The 13,810-nt window shown below is 39.8% G+C and overlaps 1 protein-coding gene across 3 annotated transcripts in view; it reads right to left on the bottom strand.

Moving 5' to 3' along the window:
- Positions 1–10,378, bottom strand: part of EPHA7 (EPH receptor A7) — a 172,637-nt gene extending 162,259 nt beyond the window's left edge. For all 3 annotated transcript variants that reach the window (XM_036317996.1, XM_036317997.1, XM_036317998.1), the window contains exons 1-3: positions 10,065–10,378; positions 5,642–5,706; positions 1,149–1,818 (exon numbers count right to left, since the gene is read on the bottom strand). In XM_036317996.1, coding sequence (XP_036173889.1) covers positions 1,149–1,818; positions 5,642–5,706; positions 10,065–10,161 — 832 coding nt within the window. In that variant the 5' untranslated portion in view covers positions 10,162–10,378. The remainder of the gene's footprint in view (positions 1–1,148; positions 1,819–5,641; positions 5,707–10,064) is intronic.
- Between the last annotated feature and the right edge of the window lie 3,432 nt (positions 10,379–13,810).

Below are 13,810 nucleotides of genomic sequence, written 5' to 3'. Positions count from 1 at the left end.
AGAGGTAATAATGATATCTACCTCATTCAATGAGCTAATGTATGTAAAGCAGGTGGAAGAGTATCTGCACATACTATAACCCCCAAATTTAGTTATAATAATTACTGTTAGTTATACCCCCCTCTAAATTACCTAATTTTTGCAAATACTAAAATTATGCTGCTGGCTAGGACTAAAAGAATAGATAAAAGTTATTTTTGGAATATATTATAAGTGATAAGTTAAAATATATATAAGTAATATAATATTATAAAAGGAAAATTGTCAGAACATTCACAAAAGAAAAATATCTATCAATTTTGAAGGTCTATGTGACAGTTTCCAATTTAAAAAAATTGGTCAATTATTATGAGCACATATATTATGTAATTGAAAATCCAGTTTTAAAAAGCATAAAATTCACTAATTCATAGGCTATTATTGTTTAAAACCCAGTAGGAAATGTCCAGCTGATGTATTATGATAACTAAAACTTTACTTTGGCCCACTTCCACAAAAATGGGGTCTACTATAACACAACTTACCAGGAATACACTCATTTTATTTATTATTTAGTCCAGAAAAGAAATATAGCTTTGGCAGAAGTAACCTCAGAGATTTATCAATGTGATAAATTGTGATGATTCTGTATCAAAATATTAGTATTTATAAAAATATTTCTAGAAGTTTGCAAATGTATTTGTACTTGCCCTGTCAGTAGAACTCTTGTTAGCAGCCCCCTTAACCTACTTTTTTTTCTGCTACTCACAAGTCCAGAACATAGGGGTTTCAAAACAGAAGGCATCACATATCATTAAATCCTGATTAATGTCACTCTCCTCTCTCAAATCTCATAGCTCAACGTGTAACTGTCCATTTCTTCTATGTCAAGCATACAGCAAATTAAATTTTAGGAGCAAATACTGTTATCACCAATATTTATTACATACCCTTAGCGCAGATACGACAGTGGGGAGTCATTGATAAATTCAATAGTGACTTTTCCTAAGATTTACTGAATCAGGCTGCTGGTGTAGCAAAGACTCACATGTTCAAATAATTATTATAACTTAACTTAAACTTAAATTATTATAACTTATAACTTAAACACTTTGTCACTGAACTGGAAAAAAAGGCAAAGTAGAATTTGAATAGTACATCTTACTTACGTTCACAAGTGTCCCCCTTCTGCTGGTAGCCTGCTTTGCAGATACATTTTCCAATGGGCACTAACCATTCTCCTTCTGCACTGCAGTGCATCCTGGGGGAGTTTTCCGCCTCTTCCTCTGCACTGCTGACACATGTCCCTCGGACCTCGACTAAAGAGGAAAATTCTGAACCAGTCACTGTATCTGGAAAGATAGCTAAGTTCTCAATAATGGACCAGCACTTCTTGTAGTACACTTTGACAGAAACCAAAGCTATGCAAGCCCCTACATCCTGAAAGGCAAGATAGAATCCCTTTTTGGACAAAGGTCCAATCTCTCTCACCTCAGTGTTAAGCTTCATCTTCCTTTCACCAAGGTCACCTTGGGTGAAACTTTCATCTGCAGCAATGGTGTCTATTTTTACATAGAGGTTTTCTCTTATATTCCTGCCAGTGTCGTAGTCTGTTTCATAATAGTACAAATTAAAGGTTTCCTTGCAAGTGCCCAATACTCCAGGAAGACTGTTACAATCCCTCAGGGTGAATTTCAATTCTACAAAAATCCTTTGTGCATTGCCTTTCGAAATCCAGTTAGTCCGCAGCCAGTTGTTTTGGTTGGGCTCCATGACCTGGCACACCTGGTATGTCCGTATTGGCGTGTAGTTCTCATCCAAACCACTAATTTCTTCCCACTGTGAAATTAAATAAAGGTCATCAGTCATCCAGCAAAAAGAGAGAATAATAATAACTTTTTAAAATATATTTTATTGGTTGTTTACAGAGAGGAAGGGAGAGGGATAGAGGGTTAGAAACATCGATGCGAGAGAAACATCAATTCAACTGCCTCCTGCACACTCCCTACCTGGGGATGTGCCCGCAACCAAGGTACATGCCGTTGACAAGGATCGAACCTGGGATCCTTCAGTCCCCAGGCCGACACTCTATCCACTGAGCCAAACCGGTTAGGGCAATAATAACATTTTGATTTAGAGAGTGCATGAGGAATCTTTGAGCACAAATGTGTATCTTTGAACGAAGCAGATTCCTACACTGACCAACACTTAGCCTGAGAATAAAGCATTCTCACTTCAGCTTCATCCGTGTGGTAGAACAGGTTGCTTGCCTTGTTTGTACATACAATAAGTATTTCATTTTGTTTAATATCGCTTTGCTAGTGTATTATATTAGTTTCTATATACATGTTTGCTTACATCTGTAGTCTCTATTGAGATCATATTTCTGGACTAAAGTACACAACACAATTATTATATCACAGTTTAATGCATATACATATGGATACATGGCAGAATTTTTTGTAACGCAGTTGACATTTTAAGTGTGAATGTTATATTTAAACTTAGAAAGTACCTAAAAACATAGGGAAGAAAATGCGAAGAATACTCTGAATGGAAAAGCATTCCTATGTCGATATGCTGATATTCATAATGCGGACTCTTACACAATCTTTTCAAAGTGATACATAAGAGAGTAACATTTTACAGAGCTATTTATTTATTGCAGTGTTATGAATAATATTGTACACAAATCCACATAACTATAAAAAAGTATTTGTATAAAAGCATGATTCATCTTTGTAAATAAATTGCTTTCAATAGAAAATCAAATGGACATGGCAAAACAGTATCCTGAATATTTCAGTAATAAGCTTTTTGACCGACAAAATATCAAATGTTTCAAAATGCTCGTTCATATGCTGATACAATGCATGCCATAGCAAAATCATGTTATATGTATTCACACAAAAAAGAAAAATAATAAGTTTAGTAGAATTGGAAACAATTTAAAGATTATTAAACCATGGATAATATCATCTATATCACTATTAACAATTAATTTCCCCTAAAATAGCCTAAAATGCCTAAAATAACACTTATATCCTTTCATATCATCATTACAAAATTATCCACTTCATATATATGCTGTCTCATTAGTGAAATTCTCATCTACTTTTATTCATTTCACCAATGTGAAATGGCAAATATAAAAATATATTTGTATATATTTGTATTAAAGTTCAAAGTCACATATCATGCAATATTTAAACCTTAGTTTCAAGAAAAAGCAGGGGGAAAATAAACTAATAAGCATGTGCTAATGAGTTTTATCTGTAAAACTTGATCTAGAATCATTTATTTAAATGCTTTATAAAGTGTTAATATCTACTTTTAGAAGTGTTTCTTAGAAAACTAACAAAACTCACAAAGTAGAAATTTACTGTAATTCAGCAATTTCTTGTGTGATGTTATATAACGGCTACAATTTTATTACACAAATCACCCAAGGTCCTCGACTACAGCAAAGAACCCATATCAACACAACTGCAGTTTGTGAGTAGTTAGTGGTGGGCATATTTTCCCTTTGTTTCCATTAGTTGCTTATAATATGAATGACAGCCAAATATACCCAAGTTCCTTCATTGAGACAGGTAGGTTTTTGTCTCTAAATTAGACTGAAATTAGTAAAAGAAATAAAACTGGTAATGGTATCTACTACAATAACAGAAGCTCCAAAGATAAATGTGCTGTTTTTAATAATTTCCCAGTTTGCAGAAACCAAGGCTAATTATTATAAAGGAAAAAATCTTGCAAGTTGCTCTTTCTAACTTTAAGAAAAATTACATTATTTTGTTCTATCAATGAAACCATTGGTTTTACTAACCTATGAATCCCAGTTCATTTTCATTTTTATTTAAAAATTTGTTGCTGAGGGGAAAATTTCAAGACAACTATGTATAGATAACAAATAGTGACATGATGTAAATGAATTTAACGCAACTCTTGTCTTTTTTTTTTTTTTATCTCACTTTCTGATAAACTGCAGGGATTTCTACAAATGACACCTTGGGAAAGAAGTCTTAATTCAGATAATGTGCTTTTATGGTTTGCTTATAAAAATGTTTTCTAGAAGCTTGTGTCTTAATAACAATTTATTTCCAGTTAGATATTTAATCACATGTAAGTTAACCCATTTCATATACAAAGAAAAAAACACTATCAATCTTCATTTTCTAATATTATCTGTTTAATCCCTCAGATATGTAGGGCTAACTGTTACTCAGGTATTTTGAACTGACAGAATGCCCATTTGAGTCCAAGATAACAGACAGTCATAATTTATCATTTCACGGATTACATGGATGAAATACTACAATCATATATCAGTTTACTTCTCCGTAGAGATAAAAAACCACCCACTATCTCTATTTGTTTTAATTGATGGATGGCAGAAAATAGGCTACATCTGTCATTGGCAAGAAAGGTGTTTCATTTTTTTATTGTGAATGTCTTCCTATAACATATATTATTTTACTCATGGAAAACTTCCACTTGCAAGAAAAGTACTGCACCTCAAACTTTACATACATTTTTTACTTAATATGTAAAATATTTGACACTTTTCATAACTTATTTTCCCTAATACAGAAAACTACAATATGATATTATGCAATCTCTCAAATATTAACCGAATGAAAAATCTGAATATTTTAAATATATTTTCATCATTCACATTTTGCATTCTGAAACTGCCTTCCACTTCATGACATTGATCTTATGATGTTCTTATACTCAAAAATACCTTTCGGACTTTTGTTCTTCTCTTTGCAAAATTTTGTTATACTTTTTATATCCTCACTTCATGCTCTTTGATTCCATGTCAAAGATTAACTCAGGTAACAATAGGGTATACTTTCCTTTCTTGAAGCCCTCTTCTTTAATAAGGGATGAAGTATGTGATCTCTCTCACAATTAAAAAAACTGAAGAACAAAGACATTGACCTAAATTTAAGAAAGAATAGATTTTTCCTGATATATAAGCCATAATGGTCAAAAATTGGGGGTGAGAGGTTACATATGTTTTCCTAGATTTTTGTGTGACTGCTTTCACTCATACTTACTGTAACAGATTTCACTGTAGTAAGTGCATGCTCTGCCATCACTTCTGATTAATAACAACAGATAGCATATGATATAAACTTGGAGCATCCAAATAATATCTCATAGCAAACTATGCTAAAATATTGAGCATATTACATTTTTGGCTACCTTTTCAGGTACCTTTTGAATGATGCTAAAACTGTTTTAAAAGAGGAAAAACAGATTGCATACTGTTTTAAAGAACTATACACAACCTACCAGGCTATTATACTAAAGAAGTATAAAACAACTAGAGTGGTTTAAATGAGTTTGTGAAAGGATTGTTCCCTGTAATTAGTTAGCATTTATAGCCTGAAACCTGAGGTAGGATACCACTAACAATAAGAACTCAAAAGACTATAGGATGTTTTTAAATCCATGTCCCCAAGCACTAAGTATACCTTCTTCTTTACTTAAAAAATTAAATGTCTCATGACAAACAGAACAAAATATTGAATACGATATTTGGAATTGAAATTGTTTAAATTTAAAGAATGTGAATAATTCCACTATGGAGAGGAAAGTTTTTGAGTCTTACTTAAAAAATGAAGGGTGATATTTCATGAGGAGAAGCACTTACCCCATTTGGTGGAGAGGAAATCCATTCCAACTCTGTTTGTTGTGCTTTAGAATCCAGCAGTAGTACTGAAAAAGAAAGTTTTATTTCCAAACGTTACATGAAAAACTTCAACACATTTGTAAGTTATTAAAGTGAACCTAATTTTATATAATTATCACTTTATGACTTAAGATATAGAAATAGTTTTTATATAAATGAATGGTCAAATGAATACCTACCTACCTGATACAGGTATATTACTCCACTGTGGGAGAAAATATATTAAAATACCATCTTATATTTGGTATTTTTGATTAAAATATTAAAATAAACTTAAAAACTCAAAAGTAAAAAAAAAAGTAGAGTAAAAATTGCTATGTGATGTATTGTTTTTCTAGAAATTATATATTATAAAGAATTTGTAAACTCTTGAGCCTTCCAAATTCTGTGAAACATGATAACCTGAATGTAATAAAGTGTAATTCTACTTTACTCTTAAGATAGTCATTAATTTATAGTATTTTGCCATCAGTATTTCCTAGCACTTTTTGAGAATTGCAGTTTATTAAAACTCTTCACATGCAGTGTCTTTCACATACATATACAAGATGAATATGACTAAAATCTGTATTAAGAAATGTTATCCTGAGAAAAATAAACTATTATTTTCAAGGTATGGTTTTGAGTTAGTTAAACATCTGTTTTCAATATTTCCATTTTACTTTAATTTCCAAAGGTTTCAAAGCATTAGCTAATTCTCAAAATGGTATATTTGAACTCTGACTTGACTATTTTTCTGATTTTCTTTTTAAAAGTTGTATTCTACTTTTATGCTATCAAAAAATCATAATTAAATTAAATTAAATTAAAATATAAATGTAACAAATGCTCCTGATATTATTAATACAACATATTCAAATGGCATAAGTCATACTTCCAATTTTATACATTTTATTGCATTTTAAGACAATTACTCTCCTAAAGCATTCACTGTTTGTTCAAACTGGTTTGTAACCTGAGTTTTTCTCTTTAAAATTATTTTTTACTCTAGAGCATTTTAACAAAGGTATCAATTTGTCCACAAATAACAGTGAATGTAACCATGAATGTGCAAATATGGTTAACATCCAACTTCAACAAAATGTTAAAATTTGGACTTTAATAAAATATGGTTGGTTATAAGAACTTTTAAATAATCACTAGAGGAAAAAATGTATTTTAAAGGAAATGGAAATGTGTCATGCTTGGAAAACAGAACGCATTGATTATGTGTTCAATTCCCCCATGCCAGTCAAGGTTATTCTCTGTAACTGAAAAAAGTAGATATAAATGGATACAGAGACACTTCTTTTCAAAAAGGTTTTGCACTTAAGACTGTCCGGGAGACCATGACAGAGCAAACTTCGGTCACAAACACTTGACTCTCTTCCAGATGAGGAGGGGGAAAAACACACTTTAAAAATACAAGTTGTACTTTGCACTTTGAGCATTAAAAAATCGTTGGATTAGTGAATTTATATGAAGTAAATTTTATTTTGTTTTTGTCCTCGACAATGGAGACAAAGCTGAAGGAAACAACGCAGGTGCCACGCACTCTTGAGATAATTTATTTTATTTTTATTATTTTTTTGGTCTTTTGTACTGACAAGAGACAATTGGATTTTAAACCCAGGTGACCTCCTTGGGTCATTTCTGAGAGCAAAATAGGCATTGTGGTCTGTTTACTGTCATTGCGTTCCCCCTCAACACAGACTGGGGTGGCTCGGGGTGGCGATGGGAAACAAGTTGAGAAGTCAACAGAAACAAACAGTGGCCCTTGCGCGTGGGATCAGAAGCAGCTCTAAAGTGATTAGCGGGTCTCGCTCGCTGCCATCTCCTCTCTGGATCCACCCGCAAGCGCGCGCTCCAGCCTCCCGGCTCCGAGCACCGGCGCATCCTCCACGCCCGCGGAGGGCAGCCCGGCGCCGATCGGGACCTGGGGCGCTCAGACCGGGCTCGGGGACTCCGCGCCCTCCCGCATCCGGCGGCGGGGAGCGGGCGAGGGGAGCGGGGCGGGCGCGCCCTGGCGGAGGCTGCCTCAGGCCGGGCGGGCAGCGGCGGGCGGCGGGGCAGGGCGGGGCCGCCGGCGGGGCGGGGCGGGGGCTGCCAGACGGGCGCGCCCGCGCGCAGCGCATCCATTACTCCACTGCCAGACCTGGGCACTCCAGGGAGCCGGTGGCGCCCTGGCTCCTGCCGGAGACGGAGACGGGAGGAGGAGAGAGGCTTCGGGAAGCGTCTCCTCTGAGGATGCAGCGGCGGCGGCAGCTTTTACCAAGAGGAAACACAGCAGCTGCACTTCACCTCCAACCTTCAGACTCTTTAGACCCGCGCTCTCAATAGCGGGAACCGATCGCCCCGAGAGAAAGTGTTCGGGGAAAGTGGAGGAAGGGGGCGGGCGGGGGGGGGGAGATCCCTCATCTTTTTCCAACCACCCCACCCACCCTGGAGGCCGAGCACTGCCTTTCCAGCGCCCGCCAGCGAGTGCCCCGGCCGGGCCTTTGGGCTGGCAGGGCGGTCGCAGCTCCGGATCGCCGCTGCGCGCTGGGAGCGTCGCCACCGAGAAGCCGGGCTCATCTGCCACCCCGCCCACCTTTTAAATATTTCACTTCTGCGTTTAAACAATTCAGCCTCCTAGAATCAGAATCCTTCCCACGTACCCTGCACCCAGAAGAGAAAGGCGAGCGAGCGAGCGAGCTGGCTGCGGGAACCTCTCCCCCTAGTGATGCAGTTATTTATAGCGCAACTCAGGCCGGGGTCTGCCCGGGCTCGCGCGCCCGGCTCAGCCGCCGCCGAGCAAACTTTTCCGCCGCTCCTGCTATTCCTATTCCGGGGGAATCGGGACACGGATTGGAGGCTCCTAGTCGCTAACATCATGGGAGTAGAAATGTGGGTGTCGGCGTGCCTGGGTGTGAATTTCTAGTAGATGTCAGTTCAGCTGCAAACGCGTAACGGACACTTCGGAGTCCAAGGTTTTCTCAAAATTCCTCTGAATGGGCTCAGAGTCAACACAGGTTGCAGATGTGGCAACTGGGGTCAGAAGGTCAGGCTGGACCAAGAAGGAGGGCAAGACGTCGGTTTGAATGAGCGAAGAGGGGTGCACGAAGAGAATTGGGGGGACCGCCAGCACTAAATCGCTAAGTTTTCAAGGATAGATAAAGGGAGAACCGACATGTAGGTAGCCCCACCATCTCCACCACGACCTAAATCTGGTATCAGATTCCTCCATTCTCCACACTTCAGAAACAAGTAATTATTAGTATTCTGCTTTTAAATATCGTGAAATCAACCTTAGACTTACAGCCTAGAAGACCGGGGGGGGGGGGGGGCGGGGGCGGAGGGGGGCGGGTGGTGCTAAATAGTGACAATGCTTGGAGCAAGGCAAAATTTCCATTGACAGGATTTATTTTCCCCAGCTCCAACTACAGGCACCGAAAGGTATTTTACCTTGTCAGTGGTTCAAAGGAAAAGAAAATAATAATAATAATAACAACACATACATGCGTATCTGGTGCCCAAATGAAACCTGCTCTCTCCATCCACAGCTAGCCCTCGGGGTCCAGGTCTTTCGCTCGGTTTGACCACTCGGACTCAACTGCCGGACTTGGGGCAGACGTTGGGGGACTTTCGGTCGCCTAGTCGGCAGCATATTACCAGGCGCACAGCCCCAGCCTGGCCCCTGCCTCCCGGCCCGGCCGAGACATCTGGGCTCCGGCTGCCCCGGGCCGCCTGGGTCTGCGCGTGGCGCGCGCTGGATGGAGACATCCGCGGCCGCGGGGAGCGCGCCCCGGGTCGGCTGCACCTCCTCGGCGTTATTGTTCCGCGCAGGCGGCCGAGCGCCAACCGCAGGCCCGCGTCTCCTCCTCCGACGCAGTGAGCACTTCATTAGTAACCCGAGCCCTCGGAGCTCACACAAGTCACGGTCCCTCTAGGAAGGCTCCGGACTGGAGCTGCTCGCTGGCGGGCTGCCCGGGACACTGCAGGCTGCACTCTCCAGTCTCCCACCAACTCCGGCCGCAGCCTAACCCACCGGAGGCAAACCCAGAGAGGAGGAAGGGGAGAGGGCTCGAGAAAGAGATCTGACCCGCTCCGGGTCTTCGAGAATGAGCACGCCGACCGGCCCCCAAGCCCCATCCCGCCGCCCTCTGCTGCTGCTCACGCCCTCCAGACTGCCCGCGAAAAATCCCGCTCGGGTCGGGCCGACAGCCCGGGACGCGGGGCAGCAGGAGGCTGGGAGCAGCGCCCCCGGCCACCCGGGGCAGCCGGAGCGGTGAGGGGGCAGGGAGCTAGCGGGGGAGGGTCGCCAGGCGCCGGAGGCGCGGCCGGCAGCCCCCCGGACTAGTCGGCTCGCCCAGGTAGACAGCTAAATAAATAAGTCAGAACAAACTTTGCTTTTCCATCACCTTACCTTCCTTTACAGCTTGCGCCTCCCCGGTGTGTGCAAAACGGAGCAGCCAGATGTAGCATAAAATAATCCACGAAGGGTTCCGAGTTTGAAAAACCATGGTGCAGGAGCAGGTTTTATTTTAGGTTTCAGTTGAGTCGCAGCTTTTTAAAATGCTGTTTGCTCCGAGTGGGTTCTTATTTTTATTGCTCTTCTTGCATCGATTCCCCTTCTCGATCTCCAGGCGGCGGCTCCACGTTGAGCTTTTAAAAAAAATTCCCCCTCCTGATCGTTCGCACCGTATTCACTGCCTGCAAGTCTCCGACTGCAGACCCGCCGCTTGCTCCACACTCCCATAATATCAATTAGGGGGGCGGGGGCGGGGCTCCGAGCCGAGAGCCTCAGCCACTCGGGCTGAGTGGCAGGCGCAGCCGGCCTGCCAGGCTGCGATTCCCAGGGCTGAGGGGCGGGTCTCCGCGAAACGGCCGCCCCGGCCACGGGGGCGGGGTTCGGGGAGCGGACCAATCGGCGGCGAGCGGAGTCCGATTGCGGGTCCAGGATTCCCTCCAGGTTCTGGGCTCCCTGCCGGTGCTGGATGCTCTGGCGGGAGGACGTGGATGGCAGCCGAGGTGCGTGCTGCCTTGGCCACTCAGCTTGTAGCAACCGCAGCTTTCACGGAGCCGAACCCTTCCGAGAATAACGCTTCCAGCCTACAGCCCCCTGTAGAGCGTGTCTCCTCTGCCCCTTGTAGGAACCAGAAGCAGTGCAAGCGATGTGTCCGCTACAAGGCACGCAGCCGGGACAGTCAAATGAGCTGCGCCTTTAAGTAAAGTGCCTTTTACTTTTTTTGTTGTTACAACCTCCGCGGGTCGGATAACTTTGTTCTTTTCCTTTCTTGAAAGGTTTCTACTTCTCTTTTGGTTACGCCAACGGCAGTCAGCTCTAGGCACCACCCAGCACAGTCTCCGGAAGAATAAAAGTAACCACATGTATTATGTTCAAACAGTGTTTCCAAGAGTTTGCAACAAACTCTGGCAAAAGACACAGAGGAAAGGGGAGTGTAGCAAGGAAGTCTTTTGTTTTATGTGTCCCTCTCACCCCGCCCAATCTTTTCACAATAGTTGGTTGGGTGAAGTAAGACATTAAGAGAGAACCTTCAGATGGTTCCGTATCTTTTTTTTTTTTTTTACATGTTTATAATTTTCTGAGGTTTTCTTTGGATTTCCCCATTTTGACGGTTTCCCATTTCGCTGCAAAACTTACATTGAATTTTAAAGAATGCTAGAATGCTACTACGCATTAAATTCGTAAAGTAAAACGTCTTTTGCAAATAGCAACTACTTTCCTATAATTATTCAATAATTATCTCTCAAAGGGAAACAGAATAAGCTGTGTAACCAACATCTCCAGTTGAATTTATCCAACCAAAATGTCGCTGACGGCTGTGTAGAGAGAAATCGGTTTAACCTTAGGCAGTTTTGGACTCTTTGCAATTCAAGAGGTGAGTAATATAATGAGGAAGAACTTTAAAACATCAATTGTCAAATCATCCATTTCAAAGGTCACTAACGTAACCTGATCACACGTTTAAGATCAGATTCATTTTCTTCTTGTTCTGTATCTCTTTCTTTTAAAAGAAAATCTGACATTCGTGATTTATCTTTATTTGTGATAAGCAAAAAGTTTGATCTCACCTAAGACTCTAAACTTTTCCTGTCTTTCTATCTGGAAATATAAAGTAAATCCAGTTATTTCTGGTATTTTTAACAGAGTTTTCAGAGACGACAGATCCCCAGATTTTTTTTTTTTTTTTTTATGGTAAGTTGTCTCCTATAGCTTTTACTTGCCTAATGCAATTACGAAAAGAAAGAAATGAAATTTCCCTCAGCTCTAACTTCTCTTTTGTTCTGTAGGGGTTTTTTTTTTTTCCTTAAATGTTACTTTTTCCTAGCCATTATGCCTATTAAATATTTTAGGAATGATATATAAAAGCATCCCAGGTGTCTTTTAAAGGCAATATAAACTGCTTAATAGATTAACTTTGAAAAGAGACCAAAAACATGTAGAGTACACTTGTTACAGAGAAGATCAAGTGGTATTTATACAAACAGATGCTTTAAGAGTAAAAATTGTAAGGTAAAATATTAGAATTAAAAACATAAAGCCCCACACAGAGTCTATAAAACTATTAATCTCAAAACCACAAACTCACAAATATTAAACCACTTGTAATAGTTAAAATAATTCTCCAGGATTTCAACACTTTCCCCAGGGCCTCATCCCCACTTCTTAGAATGACACCAAGGTAGCCTTTAAAGTTTAAAATAGTCCTTTCATCTATTGAATGACTAATACTCAGTGATGTGAATACAAATACCTTTCCATTAAACCAGGAAACCAAAGAAGTAACATCCTTCTCTCGGATGAGTGTAGGTGGTATAGGAAGCTGCCTTATTGTATCCCTTCTCTGTGTCAGACATGGGGGCTTGCTTTTATTCTTAGACACAAGAGGCTTCACATTAAATGCACATGTGCCAGGCCGCTGACAGTTTTCTCTGCAGAGCTGCACAGCGATACTCATTTTAAGTTTACCAACCCTCTCTTCTTGTCCTCCACCTCTTCCTCCTCCTTCTCTTCCTCCTCCTCCTCCTCCTCCTCCTCCTCCTCCTCCTCCTCCTCCTCCTCCTCCTCTTTCTTCTTTTTCTTCTTTGGTATCTAGGCACATTGATAAAGATGTCATGGCATTTAAACAAAAGTGAATGAATTAGTCAAGAAGAGAATATTGATTAAAAATATATGAATATATATTTTAGTATATAAATTGGTATTAGACTGTACTTGACTGGTAGCAAAGCAAATACACCTATTTGTACATGAAGCCATTGAAATAAAAAAATAATCAGTTTATAAAACTTTCATATTTTAAAATAACATTGAATAGTTACTTTATATAACATTTAAAATGGTTTATTTTAGCTTCATATTTATGACTTTTGCAAATTGTCTCTAAAGCAAATTGTAAGGTGTACTGAAAATGTGTGTGTGTATATAAAATAAAAGTTAGACAAGAAGTCATTTTTCCAGAGCAACACCAAATGGTGTATATAGCCAACAGATGTGAGTCAAAGCAGAGATTTTGAAAACTATTTCTTAATTTTTATATATTCATTGTACAATGCAATTGATGTTGAGTAACCTACACATATTTAGCTAATTTTAAATAAATGGAAAAAGGAGATTGAAACCTTAATATTCCCATTTAGATCTCCTCCTTTGAAACATCTATCATAAATTTATAGTAGAAAGATTAAAAATGCTTACTTTCAGATTCAAAGATAATTACCCAATTTTATGTACCATGTTATTTTTATCTAATACTAATAATCACACATACCTGTACATATATGAAAATAAATGTATAAATTCAAGACATATCAAATGAAAGTACAGAAGTTATTTTCTGTTAATTTGCTTCAATATTAACATTTATCACACTATTTTTCCCTAGGAGACATTCTGTAATTTTAAAAGAGAAATACTTAGTAGTAAATTATAAAGACTTCAGAAAATAAGTTCCATGAATTTTCAAATGAAAGCCTTTGTGTGTGTGTGTGTGTGTGTGTGTGTGTGTGTGTGTAGAAAAGGAGCATTTACAGTAAGGAACAGCCTGAGACTTTACTATGTTACAAATCTAAGGTGCCAAACTAGTTAACAACAGCAACAATGAAATCAAAGGGCTGTTTCTGAACCTACTACTTTTGCATTTACTT

Source organism: Myotis myotis, unplaced genomic scaffold (genome assembly GCF_014108235.1).
Source record: "Myotis myotis isolate mMyoMyo1 unplaced genomic scaffold, mMyoMyo1.p scaffold_m19_p_7, whole genome shotgun sequence".
Classification (NCBI taxonomy): domain Eukaryota; kingdom Metazoa; phylum Chordata; class Mammalia; order Chiroptera; family Vespertilionidae; genus Myotis; species Myotis myotis.
This window is presented reverse-complemented; position numbering and strand designations above follow the sequence as displayed.